Source organism: Ischnura elegans, chromosome 2 (assembly GCF_921293095.1).
Source record: "Ischnura elegans chromosome 2, ioIscEleg1.1, whole genome shotgun sequence".
NCBI lineage: Eukaryota > Metazoa > Arthropoda > Insecta > Odonata > Coenagrionidae > Ischnura > Ischnura elegans.
In genome coordinates, this window is record NC_060247.1 from 12,996,201 (window position 1) to 13,016,526 (window position 20,326).

General features: G+C 38.7%; 1 protein-coding gene across 1 annotated transcript in view; it reads left to right on the top strand.

Moving 5' to 3' along the window:
* LOC124153398 (ABC transporter G family member 23-like) overlaps positions 1–20,326 on the top strand; it is a 116,991-nt gene that overhangs the window by 51,457 nt on the left and 45,208 nt on the right. The window contains exons 2-3 of the mRNA XM_046526525.1: positions 3,163–3,373; positions 16,144–16,303. Of these exons, the coding sequence (XP_046382481.1) occupies positions 3,186–3,373; positions 16,144–16,303 (348 nt within the window). The 5' untranslated portion in view covers positions 3,163–3,185. The remainder of the gene's footprint in view (positions 1–3,162; positions 3,374–16,143; positions 16,304–20,326) is intronic.

Below are 20,326 nucleotides of genomic sequence, written 5' to 3' on the forward strand. Positions count from 1 at the left end.
CAGGAAAAAAAGAGAAGGCCTCAGGAAGAACATAGGGGCGAGAAGAGGGATAAGAAAAAACAATTGGCCAGCAACTGCGTTTAACAATCCCTTTGCAATTCGACCGATGAAGGGAGCGCTAGTATATCAATGAGTGGTGTATGTTGGAATGAATATATAAAATAATATTGGAATGAATATCGAATGTGCTGATACACGCACATTGATCTCTGCTGGAGATGGTACGCGGGCTGGATGAACGGAAAAAATATTTCATGGCCGGAGAAGGGCATTCAGAATTTGAAGCCATTTCTCACGCTTGAGGGACACATGAAAATTCTTCATTGCATTAAGAGGCGTGACCAAAATATTGAAAAAACCCTGTTTTGATGTCAAATATAGCGCTTCCACAGTTTATGATATCACTAAAGGCAATTGGATTCTCCACAACGTGATATCGTCTATTACATTGTTACTTTTCGATGGCCGAGTCTAAATTCCTTATACATTGTTGACTTTTTCCTTGTGGGCACTACAGCGAGATTCGGAGGAAAAGAAAGCGAAAAACATCACCTAGTATGAGAAAGTTCTCGTGTCGCTATTACTACTACCAATAAAGCCATAAAAAAACGTAATGGTTTCATAAATTTGTACTTCTCTCATTATTTTCATGAGATATTTTCAAGATTTTAGACGAGGTAAGAAAAAGGACGTGTCGATAAGAAAATGGATTATTCTCTCTAATTCACGCGTCACTTAAGGCTGCCAACCTTCGGAATAGGCGAACGTGTGACACCTGTAGCAATTATTCTCAAATTGTAGCTAGATCCACTCGTTAGCCAAAAACATATTTACATTCTAGACAAAGATTCTCATAATTAAGCTTTTTTATCACCAAAGTGCTCTCATGAGGACCAGGGTAACGTCCCGGAACAGTAGAATATGACCTCTGAGTTCTAACGAACGAAATGAACGAACGAACGAATGACCAGTGAAATTAGATACGAGAATTATATTAGCGAAATGCTTTTAAATGGCGATCGCTCTGGCATAAGGGTATTCTATACCTCAACACGGAAGTTTTAATCTCTCCTCTGATTCCTCATCACTATAGGCACTATCATCAGGATAACTAACTGGTGAATACGAATATGCTTTGATGCGACTGAACGGTTGACAGGCACGAGAAATAAATTGAGTCACAAATGTACAAGCCACATCACGGGCACAATTGATCACCAGCAGGGAATGAAGCGTAAAAGTATCAGCTTTTGTAAGCCACACGAACCTTTGGCTTCATTGTTGAGATTGAATGGCGATACAAATGTCTAGAACTCGGATTTTGAAATATTATTCGACCCTGTCGTAATTACTCGATTGATTACAGCATCAGACACGTTGAACGCCCCACTTGACTCACCACAAAGTAACCCGCGCATTTGAAATTAATCCTCCGTGTTTGTTTCTTATTGTTATATAATAAAATGGGTGATTTAACTGTTAAAAATTGAAGCTTCGTTTTTTAAACTTATTAAATTCGTATTAAAATGTTGTTATTAAAAGCAAATCCTTATTAAAAACTTTAAAATAAAAATTGTCATCACATTTTTATCGGATTTCCATATTTCAGTAATTGCTGAAGAATAAAGATAAATATTAGGAATATTAGCGTCAATATATAAGTAATATGTTCCATTTCAATTCAGTCACCGATATTCACTAAAGGTCACACAAGGCTTTGAAAAATTTCAAGCATTTGTTTCAAACCAAATTTTTTGTAGCTGAGTATACGTTACACTTTTTCCAAAAAAATTCAATGCTTTCCGAAGGCCTAAAAAATCTAAATTTCACAAAGTTATTTTCAATCAATACAATGATTTATATACAAATTAATTAGTAAAAAATATTTCATAACCAAATTGCTATGATGCGGATAACCATAATTACAGTATTTCCCCATTATCGCCCACTAGCTGCATGATGGAATGGAAACAGAAACAAATCTAGTGAAATGAAAAAATGGATACGTCTCAAAAAATCATCGGGAGGTACATTCATGTTCGATGCTAAAATAACCTTTAAGGAATTTCTGCTCAGGAAGTTCTTTGCAATGAAGTACAAATGAAGCAAGCAAATGTTATCAAGGTAAGTGAATGATTACCATATCATTTCGATATCCACTGACTCTGGGACAGCTAAACTCGTTTACTACTTATAATTTGGAATGCACGCGAGCATAAGGCTAGCGAGTTATAGTCGTAAACCGCCAGGAAGCATAAGGAAGTGTATAATTGCTAACAATGACTTCCGATCGATAAAACTCGTCCAAATACCGCAAACGAAGGTGAAATGAACCAGTAAGGGCTTCATCATTGACTTCACGGAACGAAGGCAAGCGTTGTTATTACGACTTTCTCTCTGGTTCGCGCGACTGGAAAGCAGGGATCGTAAATGCGGCCTTGCCAGAGGCCTTCCCCGGCACACGCCTCCGACCTTGCCCCCTTAAAAGTTATGAATACATGAACACGCTTCGTTCGTGGTACTTGAGACGACCCAGCTCCGTTGACTGTGGTCCACTCCGATTCCCCTTCCTCAGTGTCTCTCTAAGGGCAAGTTTCACCAACGAGGATAATTGAATTAACTCGGATAATATTCTCCAAAACCCGAGATATTACAACAATCGCGTTTCACCAGATGCATTAACTCGGTTTATACTTTTACTGACGATATTCCGCCGTTCAAAGCTTATCCGAGTTAATCTGAGGGCAGATGTAACGTGGCATGGCGCGCATGCAGCTTCATCAGCTCTCGGAAAATACGAACGACAGCGATGAAGAATATCGACATTCTATTCGGAGACCACGTTCATTATAGATAAGTGAGCATGCAGATTATTATCAATGTATATGGTAAAGTACATTTATTTACTCATCCCAAAATGGCAAATGAAACTGCAAAGGCAGTTCTCGCTCTCATTGAAGAAGACGAATTTTACTCACAAGGGGAGGTGGAGGTTTCCAATGCTGTATATTTTACAGCATTCGGAATGGCGAACACATCCCTAAACTGGTAGTGGTTCTAATGAATGGGCCTTATTTTGGCTGTAATTAATTAATTTTCATGCCGTTCTTTTTGGCAAGCCTTACACAATAATAATGTATAATGCTGTGTCTCTCGTTGCAGGAGGCCGGAGTTCGAGCGGAGCCATGATGGGAGTCGCTGAGTCTCCGAGGACGAACGGATGTCCAGCGGCGACGGTGGTGCCGATGACAGCGCCGTCGGGAGCGCGGCGGGCGGCCGTGCAAATACGGAGGGCGAGCAAGCATTACGGCAGCGGAAGGAAGAAAGTGAAAATCCTGGACGGCCTCGATATGACCGTGACCCAGGGCACCATGTGAGTCAAATCTCCAAAGTAGTGTTCCCCTCTTCTTCTCCCGCAGGCGCAAAGATCTCATCAGAACGTAGCGGGTGGTGGGAGGGGGGCTTCCTCCATTCCACCCCAATCTCTTGGAGAACAAGGATTTTTCCATGCTGTACCCCTAACTCAATCTCTAAGTGATTCAACCCGGAGGTTGGGAATGTATATCTTTAAGAGCGACACAGAGAACATAATATTAGAGACACACTATATTTCCAGGTTCGATAGAAGCGATATTTTAAGAGAGATGTTTTGCCGAACGGATAGATATGGGAATTCGTTTTTCCCCCGAACCATAAAGGACTTAGATAAACGTTAGTCCCAACTTTGTTAGAGCTCTTCATTTTTTTTAGCTGTAAACAGCTGGTGTCTTAACACCCCCTGCGGGGATCGGGTTGGCGTGGTGGCTAGAGTGTTGGCATCCCACCCTGTGAGCTCGGGTTCAAATCCCGGCGGTGGCAGAGAATTTTCGGAGACTGCGCGATCCCTGCTTGAGGGTTGTGTGGAGGACATTTCAAGCGCAACACTACGTCCGTCGGATGGGACGTTAAGCCGTGGTCCCCTTGGCGCCTTTCGTTAAGAGCAGGCTATTGTCGACGCCGGGTTTCTCTCCACGCTTCCTTACCTACCCCTTCCCTCATGACGCAAAAGACTTCAGCTGTCGGACGCCTCCTCCAAATACCATACTACCACACGCCCTGCCACACGCCTTTTAGGCGGCTTGCGGGGTATTATGTAGATGTAGATTGGTTTTAGTAGAAGAGATTACCCTGACTACTGTCGGCGTCAAAATGATGTGCCGCTGTGCTTTGAAAATTTATATCTGGACTTCAGTGCATGCCATAATAATGAATTATACGCCATTTTAAAGGAAATTTTATTTTCAATTCTGATTTATTTTTTTGTTTTATGAAAAATTCAGAAATCAAGACACGGAAGTGCAATAAATGACTCCGGGCACCATAAAATTAGCCGTTTTGTCAACTTCATGAAATTTGTCACTCAACCTAGGGAAAACCACTACGCCTACAACATTCATCTACCACACTAAGTTGCAAACATTAATTTAGATTAATAAAATGACTTGTGCGTATTTTTAGAACGCATGTTTCGTTGTAAAATAACGAAAATGTTTAAACACTATCTAGTCCTACAGTTTACCCCGAAATAAAAAATAAAATTGATAGAAACACTTCTTCATTTATTTGCAATTTTTCTCTGTGTCTCCGGCCGATTGAGAGAAAAAATAGAACGAAGATTCTTATGAACCATATTCCTCTCGTAATTAGCACCAATTAATTAAAGTTAAAGTTATTTTTATACACAGCTATGTCGTATTAATCAATATTTTTCTCTCAGTGATAACGACGGAAAACTATTTAAGAATATATTCAAGAGCGATCAGAATTTCCTATGATCAGGACTCCATCATTAGACTTGAGAGATGTATAACGGTCGCGCGCAAAACATTTAGTTTTCCCTAACGAGGAGAAAAATGCAGAAAAATTGAATTATTCACAGGCGTATACGGCGAAGGAATGACGCTCTCCAACGTGACATCATGAGGTTCAAAGATTAATGGCATTCCATTTCACATGCCAAAGGTATGGTTTGCCGCTGTGAAACTAATCAGTAACTTAAATAGACGGTCACTAACAGACAAAGGTCAACAAAGTAATTGTGAGCGATCTGAGAAATGCAAAAACTTTACGATACGCAATTGGCTGGAGACAACGCGCAGAGAAGAAGTGAAAAAGCTGAAATTATGAATGCGTAACAGGACGAACGTTCCCGGAGAATGAGAAACTCTTTCCCGTCAAATGCAGGGTTCAAAGGATAATGGATTCCCACTCACGACATGAAAGGCTTCATGAAGATTATCATTACTTAGGCGCGGGAAAACATATCAATTCCCTTTTTTGCGTCGGGAATCCATATAGTTCAACCAATTAATTTCCACTTAATCTATTTGATAGATCTGCCTATCATGCCCTTTGATTCGACGAATAGTCATATCGACGACTTAACAATGCAAGAGAAAATGATTGAGCATCGTATTAGAAACAGGTATGTCGATGCTATTATTAACATTCCTCGGAAGGTGTGGATTTATTGAATGGGGATTGGATTACTCCGACGATAGAAATAGGAAATAATTTCTTTGATAAAATGGAAATACATTTAATTAATAATAATTTCAACGAAAACTTTTCATTTCTCTTTGACTGTAATTCATAAAAAGATAAGCAGCGATTCTTCTCCACCAAAGTCACATTTTAATACAGCGCTAACATTTACTCACATTACGACAAAATGTTTTATAGGCCAAATCATTGATTATCAAATGATATACAAACTGCTAAGGATATTGGTCATCAACGGCTTTCATCCGAGATTACAAATCAGCTTCAAATTAAAAATCAGACAAAGTATTTGAGCGAAAAAAAAATATAGTTACTGACTCATGGCTTCAAAGCGAAGGATGGTTAACAATGGGGAGGGTTAAGGTCACCTCAGACTAAGCCACGAGAGTACGAGTCTTCAAGGTGTGACATTTTCGAACACTGACCAAAATCGTACCTCGAGGATTTTATGCGGGAAAGTCGAAAGGCTCCGCTCGGGATTTGAAACCAGGACACAACGGTGAGAATCGCAACACTCCTCCCAGCACGCCTGCCTGCACACCATTCGTCTGCACGAATACAATTTACCCTAGAGGGCACACCACTACCCTTCGATTTCCCAGTATTCTTTTAAATGGCAAATAACTCGTTCAAAACTTCTGATGCCATCATCAAAATTTTAAGGTGCCCACAGCAGACCCCTTTCAACCTTTTATATATTTGCAATTTTTGCCTCAGTATTTTCTGAGATGCAAATTTTTTACACTTGAGTTGTAGGAAATAGTGGACAAAGGTCTATTCAAATTACAACCCAGAAAATTTACAGGGGATAACGTAATTTGGAAACTAGTGATATGCCACGATAGAATGAAAAATACAGCCGCCGCGGAGGCTCGCCGGTCTAAAAGAAGTTATGTGTCCTCATGAACAGAATATTCTAGACAATGGGGTAACCCAGGAAAAATGCCTAGTGAGGAAAGGGTCAAGCAAATTTTTGCCCTTCAACTTCGGGTAAGAGAATGGCGTGAATTGAGAAGATGGCGGTGCGAAGGGTCGAAATGAGAGACAAGCGAGGAAGAAGAATGCAGAGTACACGAGCACTTGCGGACGAGAGGACTTGAGGCGATAATTGAGTAAAAGAGCTAACCACATTAATTAACAGAGGAGGATCAGCCAAAGGTCTCCCGACGCACACCAACTACAGGCATAGGGTTTAGTGCAATTGCGGCTGTTTGCGCTTCCATTACGAATCACTTTGCTCTCTGACCGTAGAACGATTTCACTCTCGTCATATCTACTACGTAACCATATTTTTTTACGGTCCTCGCGTTTATTCCATTCCCTCACCGCAAAACGTCATCACCCCGAAGCGGCGCAGTACCAGATTCCTTTGTTTTATTATCATTTTGCAGCCTCTCGCTCGTTTCCCGTTTCCTTGCATCGCGGGTGCACATGCACCTACCTGTACATCTCCGCCTCCCCTCATTGTGTGTCGAGTGCCGTCCCAGCGGAAGAAGCACGTCGTTCGAGTGAGGAAGGTCGGATGCGCCTTTAAAGTGACGGTGCTGCCCTTGACCCGTATGCGGACCGACACCTGAAGAGAGCCGTCTTCATTTCGACAGCAGCACAAAAAATATATTTCTAAGAATCCATAGATTGACTTAAGGAATTCACGTCGCTTTCATTACTAGTACCTATTGCTGATGCGGTGGTGGCCTAGACCTCAACCCCTAGCGTTGCCAAGCACCCAGTCCTCCATATCGATGATCGACGAGAAACCGATGTGGTCACAGTTCAGCCGATTGTCGACTGTTTAACCAACTGCCGCCAACTGTTTACCCACTGGCGATTTTTAAACGATACTCTACCGATTTCGAAAACGAAATTTGAAATGCCATCGCCTCATCATCACAAATATTAACAATTTAAATACGGAAATTACACGTAGTTGTTCGCTGACAGTAGCTGGTATTCGTTGGCCACGGATTCATGAATTTAGTGACGCAGTTGAATTCTCTACGCCTTGTCGTAGAGGTACTGCGCTTTTTAACATTTTCTCACCAGTTCGGCTTTTCTCGCTTTTTGCTTAAAATAATTTTTATTATTAAAATTAGGTTAAATTAGCTTAAATTAAGGACATAAAACACTTACCTGAAAACAATCAGGCTCTCAAACGCAATTTGTCGGTGATTTTTCACCGTGCTTATGCTCCCGGAACTTCAACCGCGTTAATGTCTCCATCGCCGCCGAAGGTTTGAACAAATTATGTCTGTCGTCTGCGAAGTCTTCCGAAGAAGAATCTCCGATAAATGGTTGAGTGGATGCAGTTCATATGAAAACCTAACGAGGAAAAAAGGATGTTTCAATATTTTTATCGCAACTATCATGACAGTTTTTCAACGGATTTGTTTTGCAACTCATTTCTAGAGATAATTATAGAAACGTTCGACGCCTTTAAAAGATCTCAACTGTATCCGTAAATTGAGGAAATGCAGTGATAGCATAAAATTTTCGACAAACACCTTCAATGCATCCTTTGATGGAAGCAAAAAATATTTCCACCCGTTAGCCGTACATAGAAGAGCACATTACTAAACACCTTAAAATTGATGTAGATGTCGTTATATTTTACAAATTTTTAATTCTGTTCCGAAATCCCCCATGAGGAATTTATACTTTTTGTTTTAATGCCCCAAGCAATTATAGGCCTATAAAACTTCCTTCCATTTCTTGTAAAATCTTGGAACATTTTTATTCAGTTCTATAATGGGTCATTAAGTAGCCAAAATTTGTTTGCAAAAGAACAGCATGGATTTAGAAAAGGGAGACCTTGTGAAATCCAGCTAGCTCTCTTTGTTCATGATATCCTAGCCGCGGGTGACAGACATGTTCAAGTCGACTGTATATTTTTAAGCCTCAGAACGGTATTCGATATGGTTTATCTTTCGAAGCTAATTCGAAAGTTGGAAGCATTGTATAGATAATTTTAGGTTGGATAAAGGATTTTTTAAATGATCGCAGAGAAAATTTTTCTTTGGTTGTAGTTAGCTCGTATACTATACAAGTTACCTCAGGTGTACCCCAAGGAAGTGTTATAGGTCTTCATTTGTTCGTTCTTCACAAAAATAAAATTACCACCGCGGTCACGAGCAAAATCCGCCTCTTCGCAGATGATGTAGTTGTGTACAAAGAAATTGATGGCCATTGCGATATATTGGCATTATATATGTACTTCGCTTCTTTTAACCAATGGTGCAGTACTGAGGAGTTAGAGGTAAATCTCGATAAGTGTGTGGTGGTACAGTTTTGGGGAAAGGATATCTCTTCAAGGAGTTACAACGACAACGGGCCAATTATTAAATGCGGACTTCGTAAAGCCTTTAGGGGCCACTTTTACTCGGGATCTGTCGTAGGGTCAAGTACGCGACATAAAACACATGCGCGAAGTATGCGGGAAATCAACCGTAAACTGGGATTTGTAAAAAGAAATCTCGGTATATTCCATAGAAAGGTGAGGGGGATAAGTTACATGACTCAAGTGAGGCCTCACTTGGAATATGCTGCTAGCGAGTGGAATCCTTATGAAGTATGTGGAATCCATATGAAATCAATAGAGTACAGAGCAGGGCAGCCAGATTCGTAATGACTTGTTACGATAAAACGTGCAGTGTTTCTGATATGTTACGTGAGCCAGAGTGGGAATCTTTACAGGAGCGTCGAGCAAAGTATAGGGTAAATGTACTCAGAAATTTGGAGAAGACATATGCGTATATATCCTCTTGTCATTCAACTCCTCATTCAGCCAGTAACAATTTATTTTTTAACCACTTGACGACGAGCCGAGTCATCAGTCGAGAAATTTGGACTCAAGAGATGTCGTAACTTAAAGCATAGATGTCTCCGACAAAAAAGTTCAGGTCTGTAGATGTGCCCAATAACGACCAGTGCGTCACGATTTCGTTTCAAACACCTCGCTGAAGATCGTTCTTTCATAGAAATCGGCTCTTTTAGAAGAGATTTCGACAACCTTTTGTGAAATTCGACAATGGATTTAATGTGACACAAAGACAGCGAAGGTCGGTTTACGTCACTATCTCATGTTGGGAAAGGTCGAACTAGAATGATCAAACGGGGAAGGTTCCAATGTTTGCTTTCTGCCTAGCATTTTTTCATCGGCGTATAAGGCGATTTTTACGCAAACATTGTCAAAAATATAACCCTGACGATCTCCATGACGAATTTGCAAACATTTTAGACCGATAGACCTACATCACGGTGCGATGCATCAAGGGTAGATCAGGAATGCACATTCCGACTAGGGAGTAGCCATTGCATAACCTTTCCATGACACATTATTGAATAATAATCGAGTCCCTCGGGACAATATTAGAGATTACGAAATGTCTTCTTCCCCTTTAAATGTGTGTCTGACTTCAGCAGCAGTTTCATGTCGAAGGCTTAATTCCTTCCACACTCCTGCAGGGGTCGCTCTTGAAACGAAAAGAATGCTATTGTGACGGACTCGCGCGTCTGGAGTAGGCAAGCAAGGACGAAAGCAGCCTTTGAGGTCTCCCTATCCTTATTAGAAGAGTAATGATGGCACTTAGATGAGAGCGCGTTCATTCTCGGGCGACCCTCGAGGAGTCGTGAAAATTAAGGTCGAGGTTCCCTCTGGAGGAAGATGACTCGGCAGGGCGGGGAAATATTCCCGAATCCGGCGCATCCCATAACAAAGGCTCATGTCATGAGAGACTCGCGACAGAAAAGGGTCAAGAATCGAGCCAATGTGAAAAATAAAATTATTTGATCGCCCGCCAAACTATGTCACTTCGACCTGAGAAACGACCACGTGTAGTATAGTTACGTTATAGTAACGATTATGTATTTCATACATATAATAGGTACCTATTATACAGGGTGTCCCATTTATATTGACCACCCGAAATAACTTTTTGTCCAGATGTAAATTCAAAAATTTGTCAAAAAAATGTCCATTAGCCATCAGGGGGACATTAATTAGCATGATTGCCTTCCTTGTAGCTTTGTCATTTACAAAGATATGAACAACGGTATTTATTTTTTAAATGACACCCTATATTTTTTATTCGGCAATTCATTTAATCCATTTAAAAAAGACATACCGTTGTTCATATCTTTGTAAATAACAAAGCTACAAGGAAGGCAGTCATGATGATTAATGCCCCCCTGACGGCTAATGAACATTTGCTTGACACATATTTTTGAATTTGTATCTGGACATAAAGTTACTTCGGGTGGTCAAGATAAATAGGACACCCTGTATATATACAGATATTTATGGACATAAAATGTATACCGAAATACATCAGTAACGCAAAAAACAAAAGTAATGGGGAAAATATTGATATTTAATATTTATAAAATGAAAGCATATTCATGAAAGATTGAATTAGCAAAGGAAGCGTTCACGAGCGGGATAGAAATTATTAGAGGATCATTAGGTAAGAGCTTAAACGTTTAAAGAAAAGACAAGTGAAGAGTGTGATCTGGAGTGTAGCGCTTTACGGTGCGGAAACGTGGATACTTAGGAGGGAGGATGAGATAAGACTGGAGGCATTCGAGATGTGGGTGTGGAGAAGAATGGAGAAGGTGAAGTGGACGGAAAGGAGGAGGAACAACGAAGTGCGTGACGTGGTGGGTGAGAAGGAGCAGCTTCTAGATGGGATGCGGAGGAGGCAGAAGGCTTGGATAGACGAAGATGCACCGTTACAACTATCTCACATACGAACTTACATGAGTGTGGAGGGCTTCGTATTCTTCATTTTAATTTAAATATTTCACAAATACCATTTTAGGTAGAGTTTTGAAGTTGGATTGTTCAACATTTTGAAAGACGTTTGGATGAAGAGAGTTTGAGTGAATTTACAATATAAGATAATTGGACATTTATCGGTTGAATTTAATCGTTTCTAGCGTTTCATTATAAGTTTTCCGTGGAATCAGACGTTGAATAATTACAATCAACTAGCATCCTAGCATAAAATATTTGTCTAAGTATTACTTTCCACTTTTCTGCCTCACTAAGGAATTAAGTTGCCTGAGAGCACTTGAGTCAAAGTGGGAATAAGTATGTAGGGGAGAGTTGCCTAAATCACACCGATTCCTTAATAGCACCACCATCCTTGAAACCAATGTATTAAATACACATGCAATCTAATTGCATCATTTGGAATTCCCTGCATCACAAGCACTCCACTCTTCAATTGTGGCCACCAGCGTCGTGACAAGTCAGCTGCTTAGGTATTATGAAAATAAGTATTTCTTCTGCTATTTATTTCGTCTTTTTACAAGAATATTGCAAACAAATAAGTTGTATTTACGTAGTTTTAGCTACATATCATATTTTAGAAGTATGTTGCGCTTCATTGAGTGCTATTAACAGCGTGGTGTGATCACATGTTTAGGCAGTGGAAATGATTTCACATAAAATGGCGGTCGCTCCCAAATCGCACCACGTCTCTCTATACCTGTGCGACGTAAGACGTCTTAAAAAAGCTGCCGTGAACAGACTATTCTAAGCCATTAACACTTCTACAAAGACTTGTAAATTTTGTTTCAATTATTGCAGATTTTTTATCAAGAAAAAACTGCATCTATTATTAATGTCAAAGATATGACTGATTTAATTTTTTTAGATCCTTATGTTACGGGTGTTTAAATGCACATGTTTACTCTGCTAAGGGATCTAAAAAATAATTTGCCTCTCTGCCTCTCATTGTGGCTGAAACATCATTTCCTAATTTTGGTCTCCAGTGGTGCGATTTGGGAAACCGGTTGCTTTAATCGCACCGTTTGCAGAGGTTTGAAATTGAATTTTTACATATGTGTTCAACTTGGAATTCATTGTCCCCAAAAATTGTGAGAGAAGTAGACATTCCACCTTATATTAAGCAGCATTAAAAACTAATATTGACTTATTTTTGAGTTAATTCGTTTTTTTTCCAAAATTCATGCTATTTAGGCAACCTTCCCGTCCGAAAAAGCTATAAAATGAAGTGTTAAAATTCGATTACTATTCATAAAGACACCAAGGATTTTCTGGCCATTCCGAGTGTACCTACGGCGACGTTCTTGTTTTATTGTGGAAATCGTCGAAATATTTTACCATATCGACGCAGCTCCGTCAACCCCATTAATTGTGATAATGCGTGAATTATACGTGAAAATATTATTATCTTTCTATATTCAAACCGTTTCCAATCCATTTAGGTACTTTAGCATGATGATCAACATAATTGATTGATTGAAATGATTTTTAAGGTAAAAGTTGCAGCACTGTTTTTACTGATCTCTCAAAATGGTTCAAGTTCCTCGAAGAAATTATTTGCACGAAGTACTGCAGCAGATAATCAATTTTTAAAGGCAGAGAGACTTGCGAACACTTAAATTGTCAAATTTCCTTATCCATTAACGTTTCAGTGGAATATATATATAGGTCATGCAAAGGGACACCAGTGAGCTATAATTATAAATTCAACGCTCCAAACTTGTATTCCGCGTTTCTTCAGGAACAAAACACAATGGAAATTAAGAATTTAATTTTAAAACAAATAATTATTAGGAAGAGAATGCGCAAAGACTTCAACAGAGACATGAATTTTCATCGAACCGGTACATGCGATGAAATGACTCAGGAGAGAGTAGACGCTGCCAAAAATAGGCAGTTTTCGCATGAAAAAATATTTAAAAAGTTTGAATACAGCAAAGATGATTTTAGTTCAGATAACTTTTCAACTTAAATTCCCCACTCAAAATTCCAAAATATTTGGGTGGGTACTTCTCAATAGCAGAAAGAGGATTACAAATATGAAATGCAGTATTTAAATCTCGTGAAGCGTATTTCATATAATTTGTATTTAAAACAAATTCTAAAGTCAACAGAATATCATAGAAACATACTCAGTATTTTATTGATACGAGATTTAACATTTTATATCCAAATTGTTGTTGAGATCATACGCATTACTTTTCCGGGTTATCCGTCGTCCATGATTAATGTGCAGCCAAATCCCTTCCCGGAAAACCTTCGAGTGGTATAATCGCCGATAATGCATTGGTATTAACTAGTATGACTCGGGAGATCCATATTTCCTAAACGCTTTCATTAGAACCAAAAAAACACTATAAATCCCAGGACTATTAGAGGCGCGATGACTTCGCTGTACATTAAGGGGGATGGGCGAAGGTCAAGGGTGCATAATACGAGAGTGGTAATTAACGGCCATTAGCTTCCTTATTAGCAATGAATACCTAGACACATGAAATGGCGTGATGCCTACCATTTCCCGGTTAACTGAATGCTCTCTGGTCACACATTTCTTTCACAACAGTTTTTTGTGAGCCCTCATTCCAGTGTCCGGGAATGGCATGATCACTGACAGGGAAACGCTACAATGCAAATTTGTTGCAATCATTTATCGAGCATGCAGATCATGCGCAGGTGTTGAAAGAGAATTATGAGGAAGTTGAGATCTATTACTGATGCTTCAGAAATGCTCGTATATCAGTTCAATTATCCTTTCGGATTCTGCCATAAAACAAAAGGGGAGAGGATTTTAAATAGGTCAAACGCTTCTCATTCCGAACCTACGATGTGACCAATTATGATTGATTATTCAACAATTTATCCTCCGTTGAAATATGACACTCGAGTTAGGATTATTTGAAACACATATGAAACCCACTAAATATTTAAAGGAAGTCAACACCTCTTTAACTGCAATTGGAGATGGTTTTTACTACTAACTCTCTCAGAATTCGGTAATTATCAGGTTTGATTGACTAAAATATCAAATGGGAGGAGTGAATTATTTGTTGATAAACATTTTGTATTCTTGCTGAGTAAAAATTCTTAGCAGAACTAAAATGGGAATTTACTATAGGGAAATTCAGGGAGAGATGCCGCACATTTCAGAAAATAACTACATTTTATCCTATTTTGCTTTTTCGGTAAAACTTAGTATTAAATGTGGTGACTAGTCATTTTTCTGACGTACACACAAAAACGTGTACTTGTATCATTCTTCCCTTAGCTGTAAGAATTATTTTTGTAAAACATTTACTCGCGGCCTCTATCCCGCCACACCTATAAATAAGGGCGATACGCCGCATGTTGTTAAAATAAAACCGACTAAAACTGATTTCTGTATTCTGCAGCTGCATTGAAAAGGAAAAATTTTCGCATCATTGAAGTTTTAAGGAATATAAAATATGCAAATAATTTTGATATATCTTTAATATTTTTCTAATTAATAGTAAATGTCTACAATTTTAATGCAACTGGTATGCAGGTTGTAAAAGCAGAGCTATGTTTAAGCCATTATATTTTAAATAAACACACATAGAAACCAAGGCATTTAACCAACATGGGCTATATATTTATCCAATTTTTATTGAAGGATACAAGTTGAACCGAAGAAATTCAGATAACCGAGACTTAATACAGGAGTATTTTTTATAATTCCGAAATATAAGTTGAAAAATAAAGTTAGGCAAACCTTGCTCAAGTCAAAACTTGCTGTTGCTGGCAAAGTTAGTATAGAAATTTTCAAAATATGTGTAAAAACAATTAATTACTACACAAAACACAAACACAATTTTTATTATCAGTACAAACACTAAAACAGTTTTAACTATGCTAAAAATGTGTTCTAATTAATTTTAAATCACTTTTCATTCCGTACGGCGTATATCCCGCACGAGAGGAATGTGGCATCTGTATCGAAGTTCATTGCGGCGTCTCTCCCTTTTCCAACAGACGAGACGCCGCACATCGTGGCTCTATAGCCTTTAAGGGGTCAATATATCGTAACTATACTGAAAACAATCCGAACACAACTTACTTTTGCTGCAAAACTCAAACAATCATATTATAGCAGTAGTTAAACGTCCGATACGAATTTAGTGTAAGGCGAGGAAAAGTTTGAGGTTAAAATACCAGATTTATTTCAGTATTTGCGCTTTTAAATCAGTAAAACCACTGAAAAACAAACGGGACATCCTCACTTATTCCCTAGCATCTACTCCGTCTCTAATCTGTCGGTTCAAAACGCCGAAACTAAGGGGGGTGTGCAATCTATCACGTATATGTCGTCTCTTCCGGACTATCTAACTACCAGGGTATGAAAATAAAATTTCTCTTCAAGTATCTCTTGGATTGTATTTATGCAATCAGTTGCATTCACGCCTGCATTTTGTCAGTTGCCATACAGGCATTTTTTATAATTTTAGCCCTCTTCAATGGAGAATGGAGTACAACTATAATATCTTAAAAACCTAATATGAATGCCTTATAGCACTGGTGTTTATAATAATAATTAAAAAATAATTGAAGCTGAAGACCTCGCAAATATGCGAAGCAGAAGGGCTAAGGCTTTCACATTGGTCTTTTGTGAGCCCTATTTTTCTTAACCCTGAGGTGATCAAATAGCGGATGTAGGAAAAACCCTCGAATTCTTTCTTAATGGAATTCGTCATAACTGTAGCAATTTTTTTGTCGTACGACCCTCGTCTCAGGTGTGTAATTTTACAGTTTTCTGGCCAATGTTTAAAGTTTGACTTTTCCTCCCTGCATAACTCTATTAGCTACGGTCTGTTGGGTGCAAGTGGGTGCGGCAAGACGACCCTGCTGAGCTGCGTGTGCGGTCTGAGGAAGCTGGACGGCGGCGAGATCACGGTGCTGGGCAGCCACCCTGGCGACAAGGACTCCGGAGTGCCCGGACATCGAGTGGGATACATGCCACAGGTGAGTGCGCGGCTGCAGGTGGCATTTGGAGGAGGCCTCCGACGTGACGGATGAGGTCATGAGCGCCACACGGCAAGGAGGGGAGGGAGAGAAACCCGGCGCCTACTCTTAACGAAAGGCGCCAAGGGGACCACGGCTTAACGTCCCGTCCGACGGACGGATTGCTGTACCTCTAGTCCAAGCCAACCAAAAGGAAATAAAAATAGCTTGATAGGAGTTTATAACATAAACATTTTTTTTTCAATGGTAGTTAATATTTATGCTGAAACTGCTATCCTGTAAAAACAATCCTTGCCATTTCTCTCCAGAAACTGACCAGACTAAGAAAGACCGGTTGAAAATTGCACACATTGAATGATTTACATATGACAACGTCTTACACACTGTAATGAGCAATGCACGAATAAAATAGTAAACGTGTTATTCACGAGGGATGAAAGTGGTAATCAGATCCGATTTGAATTATGGTTGAAGGTGTACCCGAACCATCGATCGTATCGATACCTATTTCAGAATTTATTGGTCCTCGAACCACCGAGTTCTGAGCAGAAACAACTTCGTGTCCACAGAGTGGATGGGAAGTCAATCCAGCTGGCTAAAATTCACAACATGAAACACCTGCTACAAAAATAACAGACTCTTCACGAAGCAATTTTGGTTCTTTGAATCTGAGATCGGGAAGTTGTCGGGGTGGACGGGCAATGATTCCGGCGAATGTCGTTCCGGGAAAGAGAACTATTACGGGTAAAGTTGCGTAATAATTTAACTCCGGGCTGCACGTCCTTCTTGGAAGACATCGACTACATCGTACATATCACCACCAAAGCCGCCTCAATAAGCGTCAGTCGGATAGCATTAAAAAAACTCACTGAGTTTTGATTCTCTCTTTCGGTAAATATATTTGATCTCGGCGGATGGCATTCTGAGAAAGGGGTTAATGTCCCGGAGTGAAGAACTCTGGACCACCGAAGTCCAGGTAATCAGAAAGTTGTTTTTCTTCCAGGGAAACACGAGATTTGGTCAATTCCAGGGAATGGTCGTTAAGTTTAGTGGTGAAATAAAGGGCAAAGTGAGAAAAGACGTTACGGTACCATAGTTGGCATTTAAATAAGATACAAAATATTTGAAATAGACACTCAAGAGCATTTTAATCACGAACGACTCTTTGACATAGATGCCATAATTTTACTAACGCACAATCTCTAAACATTCATGCTCATATTTTGAAGAATACACTTAAAACACGGTAGAAGAAGGATTTAACGTCAAATTGGAAGTATTGGGCAATTCGAGAAAAAACGTTCCGAGTTCACAGGTCACTTCACTACAGTGCTTTGAAAATTCTGTAGTGAACAAATAGATCTCGCCTGATTTTTACATAGAATCCATCGATATCTCAAAATATATATGTACAGAATTTTAAGAGTTCATGTGGAAGAAAAATGTAAAGAGACAAAATAGGGGTAAGATAATTGGTATTTTGTTCACAGCTGATGGAGACACTGTAAGTATTAATACCTAGATAAAAGTAAAGGTAGGAAAAATTAAGTCGTCGATTCAAAATAACTATTTTGAACATTTTAATAATTTATGTTAAGGTTAAGAAATTAGCCGATGTGAATCGCTTAGCTTGCCATCGTAATGAGTGTTGGAGCACATGCAAACGTCCACCCACCTGAAAGATAATAATCCATCACCAGCCTTTGCCCGGAAGTTAACCTTTATTATAATTGAGAAAAAAATTATGTACAAATGCTCGTTATATAATGACCAGAAATTCGTTTTAATCCCCATCGTCTGTGGGCAACACTGAGTGACCAAACTCAGGTAGGACAACATTTACCAAAATTAAAGAAATTCAACCGGCTACGTTTGTTTAAAGGACGATAATGAATTGGCTAACAGTGTATCAATTAAATTTTATTGCTAAAAATTTACGATTTGATACATATTTACCATATTTTTAACGATTAACTTAAATCGGTGAGATTTTATCATGAGATAAAAACATTTTTTCCAAGCATAGTGGTTTATTTCATCCGCTTTAATACTCAGCAAACCCGATTCAGATTTTTTTGATACTTTTAAAGTTAACAACTAACCAAAATATGTATTTAGAGGGTAAAGGGCATTCATTGAGAAAATCAATCGCGGATTGGCCTAAGTGTAATTATAATGTGTTCCAATGGTGCTGTATGAATCAAGAAATTCCATTCCGAATCAAAACGTAAAATTTTGGAAATGATTCAAACTCTAAAGGAACTTTTTTTCATTACAGCTTTTATCCATAGAAAATATTAATTTCTGTGCAGGGTCATTGTTAAAAATATTAAAAAATTACGGTTTTTTAATGAATATACTTTTCGTGGAGGTGTGGTTATATCCAATAAGTTTGTCATTTGTGTATTCACATGCTACATAAGAGCTTCATGTAATGTGTGATTATTTGAAAAAAAGTAATCCCGCAGATTCAAAAGCATCTAATCTTTTGGTACATAAGCGTTTCAATTCTCTGATGTATTGAACGAAATATTCCAGATTTCATCGATTACGAGGCGTTCGCGGAGATTTGGACACTTTAGTCGCAGATAATAAAGAAGCGTATGAGATTTCTCGTAATGTGTCGCGATGGTAAGACGAGGATGAGGGATAAGTGGTGTTGCTCATTGTGGAGATGAGGGATGGGCATTGCTGGACGTTATGGGGAGCTATCTACGACCAATGGATCCACACCGAATAGAATTACAGGCACTTGAAGGGTAATAATTCTCCCGAGAAATATCTCCCTAGATTCAAACGCGAGTGTTAGTGTGCTTCCCATAAGTTTCAAAGGTTAAATGCCATTATTTACTTCATTAAGCATATTTCAATCGATGATTACAGGGTTCGCCGCGTGGAAATAAGCATTTACTTAGATAGTTGGAAATTCACTTCACACTCTCCACATTTTTACTCTATGTTCTACACCTATCGCGGCATCCTCAAATAATGAGTGAGCATAAGTATTTGTTTCTATATAGAGTTTATATCATTCAAAATGCATCCCCTACGCCAGTTTTGAGCTTTTGTTTCGCTACGGCGGCCTCTTTGAGTGTTACAAGAATAATTGTCTCTCGCCGTTTCCCTTTCTCGGTCTCCCATTGACTTTCGATTTTTCGATTCTCCAGATAGACATTTGGAAAAATGTCTTCATCAGGAGGAGAAACGCTCTTATTATAATAACGGCGAGATTTAATATCCTTTTATTGGCCATTCTACTATAAACACAATCCCTTTAGGGTTTTAAGTTGAATTTTATTCCAATTTCATTTCTTTTGAGTGACAACTCATAATTTTTTCCCATTTTCTCAAATATGAATACCACGCATAAGATAAAAGTAATACTTACTTTAAAGTAGGAATATTTTCATACTCAAAATTAGTGTTATAAGAGAAAAACTTCAAATAATATTTTCCATTAATTTCTGATTTCAAGTGAGAATACAATATTCATTAAAATTGAAAGGAAATAATTGTAAATAGAAGAAATTACAGAGTCAAATTTGCCTTGATTGTGTAATGTGAAAATATTAACGTCTTTAGTGTGGCTAGGCTCTTACCCTCATCTAATTCCAACAGAATCACTAAATGAGCGATAGTTAAATTTCCATTATGAGTAACATTAAAAATAAGAACTTTGTGCTTTCACATTAATATTTATTCACGACCATGGTTTCAACGTTAGACGTCATCATCAGGCGATCATCACCTGATGATGACGTCTAACGTTGAAACCATGGTCGTGAATAAATATTAATGTGAAAGCACAAAGTTCTTTTTTTAATGTTAATTATGAATCTCTTTCACCAAGTTACACCCCAAAAAATCAATTCCATTATGAGGTGAGAGTTGTAAATTCAGAGTGAGGCTACAGTTGACGGGCGAGTCAAATTATAAAGAGAACAGGAAAAAAAAAATTAGGCTGAAAAAACACCATTGAACCATAGATACCATGGCAACGAAATAACCATGAAATTTTAAAAA